Genomic DNA, 22989 nt, shown 5'->3' with positions numbered 1-22989 from the left:
GCTCAGCCCACTTCCCAAGGAAACCCTGTTGATAGGTAGATGTGGAGTTTTCCAGAATTTGTCTGTGATGATGCGTGTATGTATTTTGAGCTTGTATCTCTATTTCCCTAGAGTCCAATACAGTGTTTTGAAATGATAATGTATGGGAATTCCCTGGTGGGCCAGTGGTTAGGACTCAGCGCTTTCATTGCCCGGGGGCCAAGGTTCGATCCCTGGTTGGGGAAAAAAGATCCTGCAAGCTGTGTGGTATGGCCAACAATTAAAAGTAAATAATTAAAATGGCACTGTAAAATACTGGAGAAAAGTGGCTTTTCAATTAGTGGTACGTTTCGGACTCCCTGAACTTATACTTCATCATCCAATGTTATGGATGAAGGAGATGGAGTCCTAGAGGTCATGGAGCTTGCTAAAGGTCACCCACTGTCATGGCCCCAGTTTAGGACTTGACTTGGGTCTGCATGTCCCACTCCAAAGTGGGTCCCCTTCAGACACTGTGCTCATTGTCCTTTCATGAAACACTCATTCAATGCTGGGGGTTTAAGACAAGAAGGCCTGGGTGAAGGAGCTCTCAACCTGGGTGAGACAGAGGGAGACTTGAACATCCCAAGCCAAGGATTTGAGGGATGGACCTGGGGAAGCCAGAGGGGCAGTCGAGCCTCTGTTGCGCAGAGCAGGGAGGGCTGCCTGGAGGAGGAGACATGGGAGGTGGGCCTTGAAGGTTGAATAGTGATCCTGCAGGCAGAGTGGGGCCTCAGGGAAGGGTGGAGAGTCACCCCCAACTGATAGCCAGCGGGGTAGTTTAGGAGTCTCCCTCACACTTGACATCCAGGAGCAGAAGACAATACTTGACCCCAGGGCTCAGCTGTAAGTCTCAAGGACTGGCTCAAAAGGTTGCTGCTTGCTGCAGCACAGTGCCAGCCCTCCTCAGATGGGGAAACTGAGGCTTGAGCAGGCATGGAGACTTTTAAGTGCTCCCTGTGCAGCCTGGGCCTGGGCTCTTCCCCTTCCTGGGCCTCAGTTTCCCCATCTGTACAAAAGGTACAGGACAGCTGGCAGAATCTTGCAGCTGAGCAGGAGTTGGGCTCCAGCCTCAGCTAAAAAATGTCACCCCTGGTTGTTCCTTCCAATAGAACCCATGCCCCAAACACATGGGAGTTTGACAATTTACTCCTCTCCTAGGAGCTGGACCCTAGGCCTCAGCCTAGGAAGGGGGGCAGTTTTGGGGGTGTGGCTCTGCCCATGGAGATGGATGGGGAGGGCACTCTGAAGGGGGGTGGGATCCTCATGGTCAATGTCTGCTTCACAGGTGGGGAAACTGAGGCCCAACAGGATGGGGTAAGGAAGGGTCAGTAATGATACTAGTCCCTCTAAACCCTCTCCAGAAGTGGGCCTGGAATACCCTGCAAATCAGCTATCCCATTTCACCGGAGGAATCGAGGTATAGAGTCCCATTGCCTGCTGTGGCAGGCTCCCTTTCCCCTCTCCCTCACTCCCAGCTGGTGCATCCTCAGCCCTCATGATGACACTTGGGCAGGTGTAGAGGGGGGGAAGTCGAGGCCTGGAGAGGCAGGGTCCCCCTACTCCGGTCGATGGCCACTCTGGGAACCATCAGCTACAACTGTGCTGACTCCACACAGGCCAAACTAGGGTGGAGGGGGTGATGGGGTTAAAGGAATCCAGGAGAAGCCAAGAGGGGTGGCAGCTGGGCCTGGGTCCTGAGTATAGTGCAAGGACATGGTCCAGAGGGGTCAGGGTCACAGGCTCCGGTTTGCAGTGGAGCACTTCCAGGATCCACAGCCCTTCTATGCTCTGGCAAGGCAGACACAGCTGGGGAAACAAGGGCACCCCCAGGGTTGCCCCTAAAGTCGGGTGACATGGGAACACTGTGGAGGGAGGCAGTGAGGTGGAGAGACCGCAGTGAGGGCTCCAGAAATGCTACTTCTAGAGCTTTATCCACAAAGATAATCTGTGATGTCAGGCCAAAGTTTCTGGACAACCCACGTGGCTACGGTGGGGAACTTGTGAGATAAAGGATAGTCCAAGGCTCTCCGTGTGCATGCGTGCGTGCTTAGTCATATCCAACTCTTTATGACCCTGTGGACTAGCCCGCCAGGCTCCTCTGTCCATGGGGATTCTCCAGGCAAGAATACTGGAGTGGGTTGCCATGCCCTCCTCCAGGGGATCTTCCTGACCCAGGGATAGAACCTGCGTCTCTTATGTCTCCTGCATTGGCAGGTGGTTCTTAACCACTAGCACCCACCTGAGAAAGCCAGTCCAAGACATATATATACTTAAATGTTTTTTTTGAAAGTGAAAAAACACAGAAGGCAGAATAGAATGTGAAGTATAATTTGCATTTTTAAGAAGGGTTCTGTCTAAAACATGCCCATATATAAAATCATCTACACACAGGGATCTGAGGCCTGCGTGCCTTGGGTCGTGGAAGATTATTTTCCCATGGAACACAATTCTGTACATTTTGACTTTAGCTAGGCATTACTTAGTCACAAACAGTACTTGAAAATTATACTCATGTGGAAAGACTGTTTAGACCATGAGGAAGCAAGTCTCTAGGCAGCAGGCAGTTCAGTTCAGCCGCTCAGTTGTGTCCGACTCTTTGCAACCCCATGGACTGCAGCATGCCAGGCCTCTCTGTCCATCACGAACTCCCAGAGTTTATTCAAACTCATGTCCATTAAGTCAGTGATGCCATCCAGCCATATCCTCTGTCGTCCCCTTGTCCTCCTGCCTTCAATCTTTCCCAGCATCAGGGTCTTTTCAAATGAGTCAGTTCTTCCCATCAGGTGGCCAAAGTATTGGAGTTTTAGCTTCAGCATCAGTCCTTCCAATGAATATTCAGGACTGATTTCCTTTAGGATGGACTGGTTGGATCTCCTTGTTGTTCAAGGGATTCTCAAGAGTATTCTCCAACGCCACAGCTCAAAAGGATCAATTCTTCGGCACTCAGCTTTCTTTATAGTCCAACTCTCACATCCATACATGACTGCTGGAAAAACCACAGCCTTGACTAGATGGACCTTTGTTGGCAAAGTTATTTAATAAGCTATCTAGGTTGGTCATAGCTTTTCTTCCAAGGAGCATGCATGGTGAGTCTTAAATTTTGTTACTTTTACATGGGAGTGGGAAAAAGGGGAAACCTCTGTGCTTTGTTCTGCATCTATCTGGGTTTTGCATTTTAAAAAATCTTTTACAAAGAAAACACTCATGTTGCCTGGACGTGTATGCTGGTGTGTATTACATGTGCACATTACATAGGTCCACAGACTAGAGCTTCTCCAGCAGCACCACCTGCCTTTCTCAAGGTCCTGGTCCGAAGGCTTCCCAGGAGAGGGGAGGGGGAACGGAGAGGAAGGGTGGGGAGAGGCCATCCATGCTGGTAATGGTATGTTCAGGTCCCAATCAGCCCTAAATGACAAGGTAGCAGAGGAAATTTTACCTTCCAAACTGAAAGAAAGCTTTCCCAAATCGCAGAGGGGAAATAGGCCTGAGGTAAAGACCTCCCTGAGTTCTCCTGGGTGGAGAACCTCGTTCTGTGTGCCTTTGTCTAAGTAACCTTCCCCAGCCCTGCACGGTGATAGAGGAGCTGGGAAGGGGGTCTCCCAAGAGGGAGGAGGAGAGTGGGTGGGGTCCTTGTAGGTTCTGAGCAGTTTTCTCAGGCAGCAGCACGAAAGTCATGGTCAGACACCACCTCCAGGGCTCCGGTGAAGACGACAGCAAACGTGTGGGTTCTTGGCTGACAAGACCTCCTATCATGATTATGTGGGCCCCTGTCACTCCTGAGTGTCCTCTGGGACAGTGAGAGGAGAGGTTCAGGGGACCCACACCAGCTTCCTAAGGGGTCTTATCTCCTCCACCTCTAACTTGCTAACAAAGCCCCCCAAACCTTCTTGGGCTGTCTGCTACCTGGGGCACAACAAGGCTGCTGCCCATCAGGCTGTGCTCAGGTGGAGGTCCCCACCAGTCCTGCAGGTGCCAGGCTTGCCCACCCGTGTGCTCTGGATCCTCCCTCCTCACCAGAAGGGCCAAGGGGCTGCTGATGGAGCAAGCAGACACAGGCAGGGCCACATATGGGAACAGCAATGAGCTCTGAAGATATTCCACAGGCCGGCTCCTAAGTCAGGGCGAAGCCCGAGTGGGCCTTGGTCTAACTCTGGCAACTGGAATCCCAACCCTGGGAAGGCTGTGAGGTGGGAAGGTGAACTGTGGGTAGCACAGGTAAAGCTCCCATATCCTGACACACTCTCAAAGGCAGATTTCTGTACCCAGCAACTAGCCCCTCGTTCTCCACAAAAAATATGGTGGACCCAGCCACTATGCTCAGCCCTGATCACTACCTGCTCTCTACCACCCTTTAGGCGTTCCTCGTGACTTACCAGGCCCCCCAGCTGCAGCGGGGCAGTCAGAGACGCCCTGGCTGGCAGAGCACACGCCTGAGAGGCAGCAATTTTACAATCTGTCCCCATGTAGGCCTCACCACATCCACCACATGTTCCCCAACCAGTATGATGGAAAAATGCATCAATGGAGACCACAGAAAATTGGGTTTTCTCTACATTTATTTCAACTGCTAAATGATTAACAACATCCACAACTTCTTAGATTAAAAAAAAAGAGAGAAAAGAAAAAACAACCCCAAGCCCCCAAAACTTCCATTTTGTAACATCACAAGTGTCTTCTAGGTCTTACCAAGGACCAAAAAGCTAAAACTCTCTATGTGATTCCCAGTGATGGAAACAAGGCAGAGACAGTAAGCACCCAAAGTGGCGAGCTAGCACTTTCCGGATGCCTGTCGTCCTCACGGAAGAGCCCCTGGAACTAGAATGACAGAAAAGACACTGTGACTTTGACAAGGCTACGCAGCTGCACGTCACGCTTGCATGCATGCTCCCTGCAGAGTGGCCTCTGCTGGGGAGAGCAAAGGCAGGCATGGAGGGCCAGCGTGCTGGTCCCTGGCCGACAGATGGCACAGGACGCACCGCCACGCTCCTCCCAGGCCCCCACAACGCCTTGATTGCCTCAACGCCATCTCCACAGAAATGTCACCTGAGTGTTTACAGGACTTTCCAGGCTCAAGAAGTAGGTGTTCCCTTTGATGTTTGCCAAAGGCTCAGTGTCAGCCAAAGCAGGACACCCCCAGGAGGAGTGGCAGGAGGCTGTGGATTGAATAGGGCTCGAATCTTGGGAATTCCTTAAGTATTTTATTTATAAATAAAAGCAGAAAGCCAAGAATGAGCATACTAGGACAAAGTGAATATGATGGTCAAAGCAATGCTTGAAGAGCGAGAACCCATGCTGGGGGTGCACACCTCACTCTGGGCGTATGCTGGGCGTGCGTGCTCTGTCACAGGCCACGGGGGACCAAGGCCCAGGTCTCAGAGTTCGATCACTCTGCCTGACTCACAGCCAACATGGAAGGCTGTTGGAAGGATTAAAAAAGAAAGGAGGTGATTCCCCCAAGCTGTGGTTCCCCCAAACCACACCACCCCTGCAGGCTATTTCAACTCTGCTGAAGCACCTCCAACATGTCCACCCATAAAGATCTGCCACAACAACAGAAGTGACCAGAAGCAAGCAGAGCTCTGGGGACTACCCGTGACATGAAGAAAGGCAGCATCAGGTGGGAACATGATGCTGTGCCCATGAGTGTGGGCCAGACAGACGAGAGAGATCCAGAGGAGGCTGGGACTACAGCCCAGGAGAGCTGAGGATTTGAGAAAATGAGGATTTCATAACTGCCAATAAAAGTGGCTGATGGGGTAATTCACTGCTATGTCCCCCAAGCTCACAGTATCAGCAGGATCTCGTTTTTCAGATTTTAACACATATTTAAAACTTCAACACTGCTGCTTTCTGATGAAGGGTTGAGAGATCCCCACAGCCTGAGAATTCCACATGTAGCTGCAAGAGGCAGAGTGTGAGAAGCTGGAAGGGGCGGCCGTCATACGTCTTGAAATAGCAAACAGCTGCAGAGCCCACCCCAAGAGGATCCTTTCTGTTCTGCACAAAGGCCATAATAAAACAATTCTTTACACTGCCACACACGCAAAGATGAAATCTTGAAGAGTTTACACCTCCTACCCCCTCTGCAGGAAACACTCCTTAGGTGGCTTAAAAAAAAAAAAAAACTAGTTTGCTTTGTGGATCTTAAAGAGAATGTAAATTTGGGGAAAGTTTCATTAGTGTAATGATTACTCCCCAGTGAATTTAGCTGCTGAATACATCGGTGAAATTTCATTAAGTCTCTAGGGATGCATTTAAGAGTTGAGACTCCATATATAACATGTTCATCGAATCCACCTGTGTAAAGAGCTTCAGCACTCAGACCGACAGGCTGTGGTACTAGAGCGCAGGCTTCATTATTCCTGATTCATATTCCCTATTTGAATTTGAGAAGACACAATCCAGGACTGTTTCGGGATTAAGTTTGCTAACAGATCGCTTTTAGAGAGCAGTGTGTCCTGGGACAGGAAAACCAACAGTAGCCGGTTCCCGAGCACTTACAGGGTGCTGGTGCTTTCAAGGGCAACCCCACCTTCTGAGTGGAACCAGCAGAGACCTGCAGAAGACCTGCTGCCAAAAGCATTTGGAAGAAGGGGGAAAGGCAAAAGCAGACTGGAAATGGGGCGTTTTTTTTTGTTTTTTAAGAAAAAGAAAAGCCAGCGGGTGGAACCTCCACACCAGAAACTGCAGAGATGTTTGTTTTCCGTGTACACACCAAACCTACTTGGGCACTGGCTCCAGGGGCTGATCCAGGACCAGAGGTGGAGTTTTAAGAGTAATTGCTGCTTCAAGCCTTATCTTTCTCACCAATGGTTTTCATCTATTCAGGGAGAGAACGATTTTGTTCAAAACTGAGTTGGAAATTATGGGTGGGGAAGACAACTAAAAGGAGAGGAAAAGATAAGGATATTTATAGGCCAAAGGCCCTCCAGAAGGAAAAGGACTGGAAGACCCTCAAATTGAGACGAGGTAAAGTGGCGTCCTCTGCAGTGCCAGCTTCGAGGTCACCCTTACACGCGCAGGACACAAGGCCACTCCTGTGGCAGCTTGTTTCCACAAGACGGCCCGGCGCTGAGGCCCCACAACAGGCTGCATGCAGCGGTGCGGGTGAGCGCGGGGCTTGTTCCTTCAGCCAAACCTGGAAGGTGAGAGGTGGGACACGCCCACAGCCAAACACTCCTAGTGCTTCCCTCACAGAGTTTTATGATTTTGGGGAGAGTGATACTTTGATGTTTGTGTTCTACGTCCTGGCACGTCAGCTCAGGCAGAGTGCCCCCCACTGGCTCACACACATACCTATTTGCTGGCCCGTCTGTGTCTGTACATCTGCATCATCCTCTGACGGAACACGTCAAACGTGTCTTCTTTGTGCTCCTGCCCGTCGGCACCCAGCCCCTCCCCTTCCGACGCACTTCCCCTAAGGAGCAAAAAGGACAGTTAGCCACACCTGAGCCCACAGCCTGGCCACCAGGGGACGGACACAGCCCGAGCCGCCAGAGGGGCACGGAGGTATGAGGGACACACCAGTAACAGCAAGGGAAAGAGAAAATAAAGACACAGTTCACGGTGGGGACAAAGGATACTCACCTGTGCAGGCCTGTGGACCTTCTGAGAAGCGTGCTCAGAAGCTAGCCCCTTATTACAGCAGAAAGCCTCCCCTCAGCAGGTGCTAAGTACACTTTTAACTGAAATGCCTGCTGCATGTTAGTGGGGCTTACTAAACTGTGGGCCGTGTTTTCTCTCGGCTAGCCTGAGTGTGGGTTCCCAGGAAAGGGAAGTGGCTGTTAGCGAACCACCCAGAATTACCACTCGGCTTTTCTGATAATAATGAATATGGCCAAATGCCAGGGACCAAGTCTATGCAAATGCAGCCAGAATCTGTGTGAACACCTGCATAGGGAAATGACCTGCTAGAAGCCACGCTCAACATCAGGGAAACCAAGGGGTGCCGGTCAAAGGACTTAGGGCCAGAATCCCCCAGAGAGCCTGTCTCCCTGGGCACAGCTGCCCACCCCCCAGCCGCCGACGCCTGCTGCGTACACGCTGACGGGCTCCCTGATGCCCTTCCCACAGGAGCCCAGGCCATGGCCCTCCTTCCAGCCCATCTTCTGTAGCATTTGGAACCCCAGGTTCTTGTCGGTCAGCTTCTGCTGGGCAAAATCAAAGTCCTTGGGTTTCTGAGGAGAGAGAAGAATGCGGCACGTGAGAGGCAGCAAAGCGCCTGGATCAAGAGTCTGCCCTGGGTTGCACCTGGACATGGTCCAGTACTAACACCCCTAATGCCCTTTTGATGCCCCTAGATGCTCAAGAACAAGTCACGGTCCTGGCAACATTCCCTGAGTAGGCTGATATTTGTCAAGGTTGGAGGTCACAGCTTGAGGTGTCCCCAGAGAACTGAACCAGACCAGTCTCTCAGGCTTCGCTGTGACCACTCTTGTTGCAGTGTTGAGACTGTGAACTAAACTTTGTGAGGGGATGGTAGGGACTGGGCCCAAAAGTTTTGACTAGGAATATCCCAGAGTGGAGACCTGAATAAAGAAAGTGGCCGTGTGATGATCAGGGGGCATATCCCAGGCTGGGTGGAACAGGCCTTGAGGTGGGAAGGCCCCTGGAGTGGCAGAGTCAGAGAGGAAGCAGGGCTAAGGCAGAAGGGGGCCAGAAAGGCATGGAAAGAGGCTGTACAGAAAACCTGTCTCAAAGGGTCCTCTCTATTCGATGTCCACTCCTCTCTCATTGTTTCATTCATTCCTGAGAACTTTCATGACGCTGGACAGTGACTCCATCCTGGAAGCTTCCTGGGCAGCCCTCAGGCAACACTTGCCAAACCTGACTGACCTGTGTGTGTCTGGTCCTTCCCAGGTCTGGAGCTGAGTGTTCCCCAAGGACAGGGATGAGGTTTAATTGGACTCTGGGGTCCATGTCTAGCACAGAGCAGACCTCGCTGAAAGTGGGTGCAGCTGGGAAGGATGGAGCCTGGGAATGACCTTGTGGGTGGAGAAGGAAGAAGCCCTGGCAGAGATCTGGGCCCCAGAGCAGGCTATGGAAAGACGAATGAAAAGGCCTAGGGGCCTCTGGAGGAGACACCTGCCCCGTGTGAACTAAGGGGATTTCCATTCACTCATGAATATTCATGAGCACCTACTGTGCGCTCACAGTTCCTGCCGCCTGAGCTTGTTTCTTGAATCCATTTATGGCCGGGGAGACTGAGAGGGGCTCCTGCACTCCCAGGGAGAAGGTTCCTCTGTCCTGATCAAGGCAGCTAGGTGCAGCAGGGAGGGTACAAGTGTGCGTGGGAAGAGGGTGGAGAAGAGACAGGAAAGGCCGGCCATGGGTTCCCTAAGGGCAGGCTTGCACCCCGCTTCAGGAAAGCTGTGCAAGTGGAAGCAACAGGAGGAACGGGGTCCACTCAGTCGGACAGATCTTGGTGAGTTTTCTTTTCTTTTTTTTTTTTATTTTATAAATTTATTTACTTTAGTTGGGGGCTAATTACTTTACAATATTGTAATAGTTTTTGCCATACATTGACATGACTTGGTGAGTTTTCAATTGTGTCTAAGAATCAGCCTGCCTGGTCTCCTAGGGCCAGAGCAAAGCCATGCACCTGAGGCCAGGCTGCAGAGTGCACAGAGAGCTATGAGGGAGACCTCCTCCCTGTCAGCAGTCACCCCAAAGAGAGACCCACGTTGGCAGGATACCAGCTGGCTGCATACTAGGTTAACACCATTTCATTTAATCCTTGAGGGATCTCCTACCTGCAAGGTAGGTGCAACTGTCCCACTTTACAGATGTACAAACAGAACCTCATGCCAAGATTAGATGGCCAGGCTGAGCCTGAAACGGCTGCCTTCTCACCAGGCTGTGCCTCACCAGACGGGTACCTGGGTGCTGGCTCAGCTTAAAACTCAACACACCTGTTAAGAACACACGCTTCAGGCACAGGAAGGTCCCTGCTCCCAGCTGTAACTGAGGTCACACTGACGCTTCATCTGCCTGCTGAGACAGGCGCAATGCACTCAGAACAGTCTGAGCCACCATACAGGCTTTCCTCACCCCTGGACGCCTGTAGAGACACCTGGTTCCCCGCTTACCTCCTGGACTGCTAGGGACCTGTGATGTCCCCACGCATCTCAGGTGACATGGGCCAGCTTCACCTGCCTGAAATTCACTCTCGTCTCCTTCCAATGACCCACCCCCCACAGAGGCGCCTCACTTCAGTCAACAGCAGCCCTGTTCCCTTAACTGTCCAGGCCGACAACCCCAGAGTCACCCTGGACTCTTCTTGGCTTTCTCTGGTCCACATTCAGTCCATCAGTAAGTCCCCATCAACTCCACTTCACCCCGCCTGGGCCTCAGCTCTGCCTGGCCCGCTAGCACAAGGCTGCTTTCCACACAGTAGTCATAATGGCCACGTCTTCTACCCAAGTCCCCACCACTGTTTGGCTCCCTGACGCCTCTCCCAGAGAAGGGGCCCAGTGCTGACCCCACCTACAGACCCCACGTGACCTGGCTGCTGCCACCTGCATTTCCTCAGCGCCCCGCCCCCGTCACTCCACTCTAGGCACAGAGGCCTCGCTGCTGACCTGAGTCTGCCCTGGGGCTTCTATCAGGTCTCCCACCTCGCTCCTCCTCACCCGCCATTCTGCCATTCTCGGTTCTGCGCATTTCTGCTGCTGATAGCCCTGCTCACTGCTGCCTCTGGGTGGGCAGATGGAAAAGAGAGCACAGGAGGTAGGTGCTGGGTCGTTAACGAACACTTGAGCGCACACACGCTCAGCTTACTAGCAAAGCAGCACACTCTTTTAACCACAATTATAGTCTACTAAATCTGAACCTCTCAATGGCTGAGACATTATCTCGTTCATCTCTCCGACCCACTGCACACATCAGGCCTTACCCATCCATTAAATAGACTAATTACTCCATCCTGTGCTCTGGGCAATGCAAACCAGTTTTAAGAGAGAGAAGGCTGTGTGTGGTTCTTTGCATGTTGACACCTGGCCTGCAGAGTGAGTACAGCTTGCAGCCAGTACCGTTGAGAACTCGGGCAAACTCTCTGTCACACAGAACTTACCAGAGGGCGGTAGCACATCAGAATACTTGCTATGATGGCCGCACAGCCATGCTTACCTTCTTCTTGGACACGGGGCGACCCCGAGGCCTGTCATAGGCAATTCGAACTGGTTCGTGAACTGGAAGACAAAAAAAATGTATATATACAAATACATGTGCTTTCCCCAAATTACTGACACTTGGAAGACAAGCATGCTGCGGCTTTGACTAACAGCCCTGCTGTCGACAGAGGGGGCTAGGAGCTGTACTGCGGGGCCAGCCGTTTGGCCCGCAGAGTGCAGAAGCGAACACAGAGGCTCGGCTGAGTGCCACCTTGCTGCGGGAGAGTCTCCTTAAGTGTGACCACCACGTTTCTGATGACAGACCCCACACATGCACTGCTTTCCACGACTGGAGAAATGCATTTTGCTTCAACAAATGACCGATTTGTGACACTGTGCCCTCTTCCTGTCTCTGCAAGTGTTCCATAGATAAAGAACTCAAGTCCACACAGAACTTTCCAGTAAAAACAATCACACTTCTCATACAGAGCACTAGACCATATTATTATTATTATTATATTTGACAAAGGTGAGACTAGCAGGTCTGGTACTATCTCAACCACCCTATCAAATAACTGAGAGCTTCTAAAATAGAAAGAACCCCACTTTTCCCCCATGAAGGCCATCATAGCAAGTATTCTGATGTGCTACCGCCCTCTGGTAAGTTCTGAAGAACAGAAGAGTTTAGTAGAGAGTTACCAATCGATCGCAACACAGCTTCTAAACAGAAACCATGAGAACGGTTAGCAGGAGAAACTAGACTGATACTGTTGGGTGTGAATATGATGTTCTCAATAACTTTGAACACATAGACTCTACACACAGTGGAGCACTCTTCACCAAAACCACCTCCTCCCACACAAGCATTGAAGGATCAGCCCCACACAAGAAACACGGCCCAGGCCTGGCTGTGTGGAGACCTGGGTGGGTGGCAGGGAGCCCGCCAAAAGTGGCACACGATGTGCTTTACCTACTGACAGTCCAAAAACGGCAAAACCACAGGCCAGAAAACCGTCAGTGGTTGCTGGAGCCAGGCAGCAGAGGAGACTGTGGAGGGACAGAGAGACACTTCTGGAAGAAGTTCCAGCTCAGCAGTACCAGGGGGCTCACGCCTATACACCTTTGCCAAAACTCCATGAACTATCCACTTGAAAAGGGTGTGCTTTTATTGCTGGTAAATTGTACCTCAAGAACCTTGACCCTCCCTATAGGCGAGCAGGAGATGGCCTTCCACGGCCAAGGCTGGCAGAGCATGGACTCCACAGGTCCCACTAACTGCTGCCCAAGATTGCTCCGTGGCCCCTGCCTCAACATCATCAAGCAGGTATCACTACCCTGGGGCCTTGCAGGAGGGTGCGGGGGCAGTGCTCAGAAAACTGGGCACCCCTCTAGATCACAGGCAGCAAACAGCCAAGATGACCCAGGCCTGTTCCTCCTACAGCCAGGACTCCCCTGCTGGAAGCTGAGCAATAACGGAAAATAACAAGCAACATGTGGGGTGCTAGAAGCCAAAGGCAGCATCTCCTTAGAGTGCCATCTCTGGACCAACTGGAAACGTCAGTTTCTCATGAACATTTTGGACTGTGTGCAAAACCAACAGGACTATTTTAGGTTAAATAAAATACAAGACCAAAGAACCCCAGGTTGTGCTGGCCCTGGGGGCGGATTCTGAAAGGTAATGTCCAGGTTAGCTGGAGTAATCAGAGGCAGAAGGGGTGACAGGGGCCAAACAGTCATCATGCAGCTAAACTTGGGCTGGTGGGGGTCAGGTAAATTCCTCAAAACAGGCAACGTCTCCACAATTTTCCATGGCCCACAGCTGAGCATCATTCCTCCTCAGATATTAAACAGAAGATGCGTTGAGGCCACTGGATTAATTCCCAGGCACTCACCTTTGGGCTCCTGGATGAGACACAGCCTCTTGGGAGCTGGAATCATGCCGACCTTCAATGACTTGCTGCTGATCCTCTTCCGGGGGAAGCAGGCCCCTGAGGAGGCCTGGGATAGGGCAGGCCCACCAGCCGGGCTGTCCTCGGCCACCTCGCTCAGGAGGCCATCGGCTGGGGGGCTGCCCTCCGAGCCCTCAGACTTGGATCCTTCTGCCGGCCTGGAGGCCCCTCCAGGAGGGGAGGCCTCCTCACCCCCTTCCTCATCCTCCTCTTCATCCTCCTCTTCATCCTCCTCCTCCTCAGGCATCACCTCTGGGCTCTGCAGCTCAGCCTCGTGCTGAGAGGGCTCATCCTCAAACTCTCCTTCTCCTTCCATGGGCTCCAGGGGGCTCTCCTGAGAATCGGCACTCTCACTGGCACGAAGGTTCAGTGGAGATGACGTAAAGCAAATTGATGGACACAGTTCAAATACCTTCTTTCGATAGAATTTGAAAGCCGAACTATTTTGGTCATGTAGAAACCTAGGATAAAGATGAAATACACTGGTTAACCAGAGGGTTCTCTAAACATTCCTATTTGCTGAAACTGTCCAAATGAACCTGACAGAACTAGGGGTGGCACAAAGAAGCAGATACATGACCTCTTTCTACAAGCTGTGGTAGAAAGTCAGCCTTTCTTTCTTGATGGTCAGCCTTATAATGAGATAGAAAGTTTGAGGAATACTAGTAATTTAACAAAGGAGCCAGAAACATAAGAGGCCTAACCGCTTTCTTGGGGAGGGAGCTGGAGGAGCAAGGTATGCAGGGACGGTCAGGGAACATGCTGGAACGAGCTCTAACACCACACCCAGAAGATCCGGCCTGGGCCTTACCTCATCTCTTTCTAATTACGTCACCGGCCACTCTAGGCCTGTGTGTGCTGTGACTCTGTTCCTCCCGCCCTCCAGCCATGAGATGGAGAAAGGTATGTCAACCACAGCACCTCCTGCCTCATGTCCTGCAACAAAGCTGTGTGAATACAGGAGCAACAAGGCCTCTCTGCTCCTCAGAGTTCGGTGGCCTTAGTCATAGCTTGGAGGTGTGGCTGGTGCTGAGAAACCAAAAACACACAAAATATACTTGGGCCAAAGGAAGACAGCCCTTGTTCTTGGAAAGGACAACTCAATCTCATAAAGGAGTCAATTCTTCCCCAACTAAATATTAATGTATAAAAGTAAAAGCATCATTTTTTTTTTCCTGGATCTGAACATGATTCTTAAGTTCATGAAGTGAACAGTTAATCTCTCAGTAGTGTCCAATTCTTTGTGACTCCATAGACTATAGCTCGCCAGGCTCCTCTGTCCATAGGATTCTCCAAACAAGAATACTGGAGTGGGCTGCCATCTCCTTCTCCAGGGGATCTTCCTGACTCAGGGATCGAACTCAGATATCCCACACTGCACACAGATTCTTTACCGTGTGAGCCAGCAGGTATGCATACAGAAACATAAGTATGCAAAATATCTAGCAACACCCCCTGAACAAGATCAATAAGAGGCCCAGCTCCACTACATATTTCAAGGTGTGTAAAGCCTCTACAGTTAAAACAGTATCATACTGGTCTATGGACAGACAGATCAAGAGAAAGACCAGAAACACAGTATCTGATGAAGGGGGAAAAAGGACAACCATTTCAACAAATGGTGTTGGGACCACTAGGCAGCTTTTTAGAAAAATATTTAAATTGGTTCTATGCTACAGGAAATATTTTTAATTGTATTTTTTTCACCCATAATCAAACCTTTATTGAAAAACTGACATCAAAATAGGAGAGCAAGTTGTATACCTTACAAAATTAAACATAATTAGTTAATCTAGGTGGATGAACTGGAATTACTGAACTGAAAAGGCTTCTTCTGATAGAACACAAACTCAGGAAGTTGTGTGGATCATCAGTGTTGCTTTTCTTTTTTTTTTTTTTCTATTCAGAGATTTTTATTTTAAACACACAGATATGCAACAGATAGATTTTCAGAATAAAACTTAAAAGCAATTACTTCAGAAACTCTTTTCCTAGTAGAATGGATTTAATGAAAATATCTCTTCCTCTGTCAAGTTTATCTATCTGATTTCACAATTTGAGGGTGCAACCTTTAATTATTAATATTTTTTTAAAATTTGATTTAAAATTTAAATTTTATGTTAATATCAGTAGAGACAACTGATTATTTCTCTTGTATGTACTGTTACCTGTTTACTAAATCCTTCCATAACAAATCTTACCTAAACCAAATTTCAGCTCAATAGATCAAAATTATTCCACATATTCTGCTCTTAAAGAATTATTTCTTAAATAATATTACTTAACCCTTCATACAAGATGCTTGGTATGTACTTAAAAGTCATTTAAATGATTCCTACAGAGTCAAAAACACACTTGCTTAGCATTCACTCTCAGCTGCAGTGGTTTCTAGATTATATAAGAAAGGCTGCTGCTGCTGCTAAGTCGCTTCAGTTGTGTCCGACTCTGTGCGACCCCATAGATGGCAGCCCACCAGGCTCCGCCATCCCTGGGATTCTCCAGGCAAGAATACTGGAGTGGGTTGCCATTGCCTTCTCCACAGTGTTGCTTTTCTAAATGAACACCCCTCTATGAATCTGGTCTTTCCTCCTGTTGGCTGACACAACATTACTGAACAACTTACACAAAGCACCAGTCTGAGCATGGCTGAAAAGCAGGGTAATCTTGTAGCGACCTGGACTTTTTACATCCATAAAGGAAGAATTTGGACCCTGAACAAGATGTTTCTTTTTATGTTCCTTCTTTTCCAAGGAAGGATGCAGTAAAACTCCTGCCAAAAGCAGGCTGATCCCTTTGCAAGTCCAGCCCATGCAGATCTCTTAATTGTATTCTTTTTTTCTCAAGATGTATTTATTTATTTTTGGTTGTGCTAGGTCTTTGTTGCTGTGTGCAGGCTTCTCTAGCTGCATCAAGCAGGGGCTACTCTTTCGAGGTGGGTGGGCTTCTCACTGTGGTGGCCTCTCTTGTTGCAGAGCATGGGCTCTAGGGTGCTTGGGTTTCAGCAGTTGCGGTGCACGGGATGTGGAATCTTCCAGGACCAGGCACTGAACCCGTGTCCCCTGTACTGGCAGGCAAACTCTCAAACCCCTGGACCACCAGGGAATCCCTCTTAATTGTATTCTTAAGCCGACCCATAACTCAAGTACACTGGGAGCAGGGTGAGATGTGGCTGCATGGGGAGGACAACACGACAGACTGGAGAATGAGGACACAGCTGGGTCAGGCGGAGGGACTTCTGGATATGTTGTGAAGGGAAAAAAGCGAGGCACAAAGTCAGTCAGTCAGTTCAGTCGCTCAGTCGTGACCGACTCTTTGCGACCCCATGAATCACAGCACGCCAGGCCTCCCTGTTCATCACCAACTCCCAGAGTTTACCCAAACCCATGTCCATCGAGTCGGTGATGCCATCCAACCATCTCATCCTCTATTATTCCCTTCTCCTCCTGCCCTCAATCTTTTCCAGCATCAGGGTCTTTTCCAATGAGTCAACTCTTCACATGAGGTGGCCAAAGTATTGGAGTTTCAGCTTCAATATCAGTCCTTCCAATGAACACCCAGGACTGATCTCCTTTAGGGTGGACTGGTCGGATCTCCTTGCAGTCCAAGGGACTCTCAAGAGTCTTCTCCAACACCACAGTTCAAAAGCATGAATTCTTCAGCACTCAGCTTTCTTCACCGTCCAACTCTCACATCCATACATGACCACTGGAAAAACCATAGCCTTGACTAGATGGACCTTTGTTGGCAAAGTAATGTCTCTGCTTTTTAATATGCTATCTAGGTTGGTCATAACTTTCCTTCCAAGGAGTAAGCGTCTCTTAATTTCATGGCTGCAATCACCATCTGCAGTCATTTTGGAGCCCAAAAAAATAAAGTCTGACACTGTTTCCACTGTTTCCCCTTCTATTTCAAAGACCCTATTACATACAGAAACCTACTTGTGCTTTAAGAACTAAGAGGGAAACACACACACACATGCTACAAATAAATGAGAAAGGTTTCTTATTCTTGATGGATGGGGGGAATGAGACTTCTCTGAGTTTACCTTTGGTAATTTTTACTTTAGAGCCATACAAATTCTGTATTTATTTTAAAAATTAAATTAAAAAGGATAAGAAACAAAGCCTCCAAATAGATTCTCAGCAGAAACAAATGAACTTGACTGTGTCAAATTGATGACATGACCACAAACACAAAGTGAAATTAACTGAAGCAACTACTGAACACATTACAGGTATGATTCTTCTAAGGGAAAGAAACACAAAGTCATCTTGCCGTTTACTAAATAGGTGGGTGTTGGATGCAGTCATTTTCAAGCTATCCTATAAGCACTGGGGGGGAAAATGCATCACCCCACCTGAAGCTGCTGAGGTTTTCTGGCTCTCTCTGCAGGGGACAGACGGGACAGCGTCTTCTGAGGAGCACTGCTCAGACAAGGCTGCCACAGAGACAGAGGAATTACACCAAGCCTTGCCAGTGCCGAGTGAGCAGGACAATGCAGAGTTCTCGTTCTGCACTGGGGGAAGAAGGAAACTGCTGAAATGCTCCCACCTGCCCTTCACTGAGTTGTCGCCTTTGCCTGGCCCTGCCAGGGTGAGGTCTGGCATGCGGTGGCAGCCCAGCTCTAAGACTTGTAAGGCCCAGCAGCCCCAAGGCCTATAAAAGGCAGTACTAGGCTGAGTACCTACAAGGCCACCAGTGCTCCATGTGGCTGGTCTGGGTCTCACAGGAAGCAAGAGGTACCCAGTGCAGGACCTACTCAACATCCAAATTTGCTAGAAGAGCTTAGATACAATGACTCCCAGAAATGTGCCAGGAAATGTAAAATTTTTAGCCGTATCCTTAAGTAAACTAAGGCAGAACTCTCTAGCACGTTGGGGACAGGGCAACGGTCCAGAACCCCTAGCTGGCAGTAGAATGCAATCCATATAACATGGGAATCCCACCCACTCCAAGGGGAGCTCAGCCAAGTTAAGGCTCAGTCCTGAGAACACACGGCCCTCAGGCGGCCTCCCCCTTAAGGAGAATTCGCACCCCGCAGGCAGAGTGGGTTCTATGGCCTTGGGCTATGGAATGTTGAATGTTTACCCCACTGAAGAATGGACAAGGGTGCCAAGCCACTACTATGTGGAAGTGCTTGCTGCTCACACCTGGACCAAAACCCATCATCATGCTACACGAGCAGCACATTCTTATCCGGCCCAGAGCTGCCAGCATGACCAGGGACAGTGCCCTCCTCCTCAGACTCACGGGTGAGGACACACTTTCCTCTTTGGCTCTGCAAAGGTTCTAGGGAACCTACGCGTCCTTCTGCCAGGGCATTCTCTCCCCCTTCCCCGACCAACACCCACTGAGCCTTCGGATTCAGCTTAAACTTCCCTCTAGGGGCGGCTTTTCCTGACGCCCCAGATGAGGGCAGGTCTCCAACAACCGCAGACAGATGCTTCTCCGGAAAAGCCCTGAGCTCGGTGGAAGAGCAGTTACCCTGGGGGCAGCCCTCTATGCGCTCTCAGGACACTCACAAGGCAAACATAAATCAGAGGGGTGTGATGGGTACATACCAAAGGTCAGGGTTGTCAATGCTGTTTTCTATGCTGAACTGTTCAATCTCTGGTCCCACCTGAGCAACAAATTTGGCCAGTTTCTCTGCAGTCTCCATTGTCTTCGTATCAACTACAAAATAAAGCAACTGTCATGTACTGGTTCTGAGCTGCCAATTTCCACATGAACATCATGGGGTTGTGGAGACTGATTACAAAGATGGCCCGTAATTGTGGTCTTACCCTTTGCCACGTGCCTCTGCCGCTCTGTCCAGCAGAGGTGGGCTCTCTTTTCTCCCCTTGAACTGGGGCTGGCCCTAGGACTCGTTCTGACTGAGAATGTGACAGAAATGTGGAGCCTGGGCCTGAGACGCCTCAAGCACCTCCTCTGCATCTCCTGGATACCCAATCCAACCATCAGGCTTACTGTTGGGGGGTGACAGGCATATAGCCCACAAGCTCCTCAGCTAACAGTCCCTCACTACAGGCCACTGCCTGCAGCTGGGCAGGCCCAGCCTAGCCGACTTGAAACAACACTCGATGCTTTCTGTTTGAAGCCACAGTGTGGACTGGCTTGTTACATAGCAATAACTAGAAAAATGTTATCAGTTGAGTCAATTTTTTTCCCTCTACATTCCCATCTAGTGCTGAGGGGAAGCACTGGCCACAGGGCAGCCCTGCTGTGGAAGGAGAAGGCAAAGTTTGGGAGAAACAGAAGAAACTGCAAGTCACCTAACTCTAAGGAAGGAAACAAGAGAGCTTAGCAGGGAAGAGGAAACAGAATGAGAACCAGGGCAGCCCTGTGAGCAGGACAAGGGGCAAGGAGAGAGGGAATCGGATCAAGGAGCTCAATGCCCCAAGCGCGGGCACATGGCACACCCTGCTGGCCAGCAGGGGAACTGTGCAGGGAAGCACAGACTTAGCAGGCAGCACTCATGTTGGCTCCACGCTCAGGACAAGAGGAAGAGGGCAGCAAGACTCCAGGGCCAGCCCCTGGAGGAAGCAGGAGGAGAGTGCCTCGGTGTGCACCATCCTGGCTGGGTCCCTTTTGCTGCTGTCTGCTGCCCAGCCCAGCCCAATGAAGCTGCCTGCCTCTGCAGAGACCCCTGGAGACGGATCAGAGTTGGGGCTAGGGCCCAGAGGACGGGGACAGGGGTGAGCACTCACCATCAACAGACGGCCAGGGAGAAGAGGTCTGAGGGGCTTCGGAGACATCCAAGCCTGCTGGCTTGGGGGATGGACCGGAGGCTTCGGGGCTGGGGTCCTGAGACGAGGGTCCGCCGAGCTCTGGTGGGCACTCCTTGGCAGCATCACTTCTGTCCGGCTGGGGCGGCTTGCCCTGCAGGGAGCCCGGGGCCTGCCGGCCATGGTGTTTCAGCCTGGTGCCTGAGGAGAGCAGGGTCTGGGTCCCGGTGGTGGCTCTCCTCACTTTCCAGCCCCGGAGCCCTTGAGCTCGGAGATGCCCCCGCCGCCGCCCTGGTAGGAGCCTCCTCTTGAGGCTCCGGACCGCCCGGGCATATAGCATAGCCCGGACCGCACACTCTGCTGCCACTGGCTTCTGATCTGCTCCTGGCAAGGTCTGGCTCATCCGCTGCATTTCTGCCAGCTTCAGCTTGTAATATTTATACTCCAGACTACTGTCATCAGACAAAAACCTATGTAACAAAACAGGAATAGCAGGACATTTGTGAACATACCAGCATAGCCAAATTGCTGCTGTAAATGCACTTCTACAAACCCTTTCTACTTGGTGGCCTCCTTGCTGGTGGAGAGGCTCTGCCCAGCTCTACCAAGGACCCAGCGCTGGGCCCTGCTCATGTGTCCTGCTCAGAGTGACCAGAGGGTGATCAGGAGCTTTGACGGGGCACTGCTTGATTCCTCCTCGATTTCAGCACCATGAAGGAGCTCACAGCTCCTGGTGGCCTCACATGGAAGCCCTCTGCTGCCAGGAAATGGCAGGGATTGCTCCCAGACACTGCTTTCAGGAGGTGACACCCTTCAAATGGTGGACACTCAGCGGCCTTTTAATTATATCATTAAGGACAGCGTGCCATTGATGTGAAATCATGTGCCAGAGTCATAAGGAGAAGAGTACAGAAAAGAGTAGTCTGAGTTACATGTACTGACACTGCATGCACTAACACAGAGAGAGCCGTGGCACAGCCCATGGAGAGCAAGCTACAGAAATCCAACACTGAAACATACCCTATGAAACTGCCTTTGTGTACACAACACCGATGTATATCTGTTTTTTCACATATGTTGAAAGAATAAAAAGTAAACATAAGAATTTGCTCTAAGGAGTGGGTGAGAAAGGGGAATGGAGGGGTCTTTCACATTATTTACTTCGCAGATCATTTCATTAGCACTTTCTTTCATCTCTATTAACCCTTCCTTCCTAGTCTCTGGGCTTTTTTCACCATTTTTTCCTTGCCTCCTGAATTGAATGGTTATCTTCACTCTTTATTTCTGATAAACACATGCAAGGCTGTACCTTTCCCCCAACCTGCTACTTCCTTCTGAAGAGTTTCTAATTTCAATTCTAATTCTCTTTCATACAAAAGTAATTAGAAGCCAGTTTTATTTAGACTGTTGCTGGTTTCAAGTTTTATGCACTGCACAATGTGGCCAACATGATTTTCTTTTCCTGGGATGGTCTGTAATTTTCTCCATGACCTCATTCATACCAAGGTTTTTGTGAATGTTCAACTTCAGTTTGTGTTAAAGAATAAGTAGCGTCTGGTGAGTATGGCAGTATTTCACGAGGCTTTTGGACTGTCTGCTATTGAGATCATATATTAGATAAGATTCCCCACTGCCAACGGCAGAAGCTGATTGGCCATGAGGTGGCGGTGCACAGCAGGATGCTGGCAGTTCTGTGTGATGCGCGTGTCCCTGGTGGGCGGCTCTGTATGGAGCTCCTATTGATGCTCACTACAGTCAAGGTCTGACTGGATCTGGGGAAACAGGCTGTGCTGGCTCCTCTGCTGCCCCAGACACTCTGCCGGGCCAGCAGCAGCACCCTGTAAGACTGCACCCTAACAAGCCTAGGTTCCCACATAAGGGAAAGTGAACCGACACGGATGCTCCAATTCTCCACTCCAATGCAGCCCTCTATCCATGACAGAAAGTGGAGTAAATGTCAGGTGACCCGGATCCCACCATGGGAGTTGCTTTTCTGTGGTCCGTTCTGATGCCAAGTGCAGGCTCAACACGTCAGTCACAAGCCCGTCTCCCCCAGCTCTAGTGGAACATAACATCAAAAGCACAGAGTACTCCCAAGCTAGCCTGCCAGGTTCAAATCCCAGTGTAGTCACTTACTAGCTGTGAGATTTACTGACTCTTTCTGTGCCTCAGTTTCTCCATCTACAAGATGGGATGGGTGATAACGATAAGTTATTTCACCACGTTGCTGTGAGGTTTGAATTATATACTTTTCAATACGAAGAAAATGCTTTGGGAAATTCCCTGGTGGGCCAGTGGTTTGGACTTGGTGCTTTCACTGCCAGGACCTGGGTTCAATCCCTGGTTGGGGAACTAATATCTCATAAGACGCACAGCTCAGGCATTTAAAAAAAAAAAAAAATGAGTGGAACTGGCATGAGAATGGATCGTGGCAGAAACATTTTGTCTTTTGTGATAACATCAATTTTTTTGGTAAATCATATACAAGTACTACTTTGACTTAAGAATTTAAACATATACGCCAAAAACCTACGTTTACTAGTTTTTTTTTTTAACACTGTTTCTTTGCACACTCTTTCTTATAGGCTCTGGGTAATTCTGCAGTTCACAGGTGATGAAGTCTCTGAGCCAGCTCCCTAATCTGTTCTTCATTCAGGTCAATTCTATCAGCCAACCACTGAGATTATTTCAACAATCACATTCTTCAATTCCAAGGTCCTTAACTGGCTATTTTCCATAATAAGCAGTTCCTATTTCACGGATATAATATGCTATTATCCATCTAAGACTATTAATCACATATGTATTTTTAGACAATCGTTTCTTATAGTAACTCTGTCTCAGGTGTCAGATCTGTTGAGCTTGGTGATCCTCCTTCATGATGCTGATTCTCCTCAAATACATGCTTGCTTTTGATTTGCAGGCCTGCCCACCACCACCACCACATGTACCCCCAAGCCTGGCTGATTCTGTCCACCACTCCCGGCTGTCAGTGACTATGAGCCTGCTGGGTAGTGTGCAGCGGTCACAGGCCAGGGACAAATGCTCCCAGTCCTCTCAGGGTCCCCCTTCCCTCCAGCCCAATGACCTCGACAATCACCTGCAAACTGCCCCTGGGTCTTTCAAGTCTAGTGACATCTTACCCAGAGGAATTGGTTCCTGCTTTCATCTGTCAGTCTGCAG

General features: G+C 49.9%; 1 protein-coding gene and 1 pseudogene across 12 annotated transcripts in view; both read right to left on the bottom strand.

Moving 5' to 3' along the window:
- Positions 1 to 2333: 2333 nt before the first annotated feature.
- SUGP2 (SURP and G-patch domain containing 2) overlaps positions 2334 to 22989 on the bottom strand; it is a 32193-nt gene continuing 11537 nt past the window's right edge. For 5 of the 12 annotated variants that reach the window (XM_081496179.1, XM_081496183.1, XM_081496182.1 and 2 more), the window contains exons 5-11: positions 19789 to 20276; positions 18643 to 18754; positions 13025 to 13542; positions 11149 to 11210; positions 8062 to 8198; positions 7318 to 7438; positions 4560 to 4836 (exon numbers count right to left, since the gene is read on the bottom strand). In XM_081496179.1, the coding sequence (XP_081352305.1) occupies positions 7318 to 7438; positions 8062 to 8198; positions 11149 to 11210; positions 13025 to 13542; positions 18643 to 18754; positions 19789 to 20276 (1438 nt within the window). In that variant the 3' untranslated portion in view covers positions 4560 to 4836. Of the gene's footprint in view, positions 3427 to 4559; positions 5438 to 7317; positions 7439 to 8061; positions 8199 to 11148; positions 11211 to 13024; positions 13543 to 18642; positions 18755 to 19788; positions 20277 to 22989 lie in introns of those variants that run through there. The other 7 variants (XM_081496180.1, XM_081496188.1, XM_081496186.1 and 4 more) reach the window with 3 other exon arrangements.
- On the bottom strand, positions 14086 to 15891 carry LOC145509319 (small ribosomal subunit protein eS27-like pseudogene; annotated as a pseudogene).

This window comes from Giraffa tippelskirchi, chromosome 6, assembly GCF_054371585.1.
Source record: "Giraffa tippelskirchi isolate mGirTip1 chromosome 6, T2T-mGirTip1v1.2.pri, whole genome shotgun sequence".
Lineage (NCBI taxonomy): Eukaryota > Metazoa > Chordata > Mammalia > Artiodactyla > Giraffidae > Giraffa > Giraffa tippelskirchi.
This window is presented reverse-complemented; position numbering and strand designations above follow the sequence as displayed.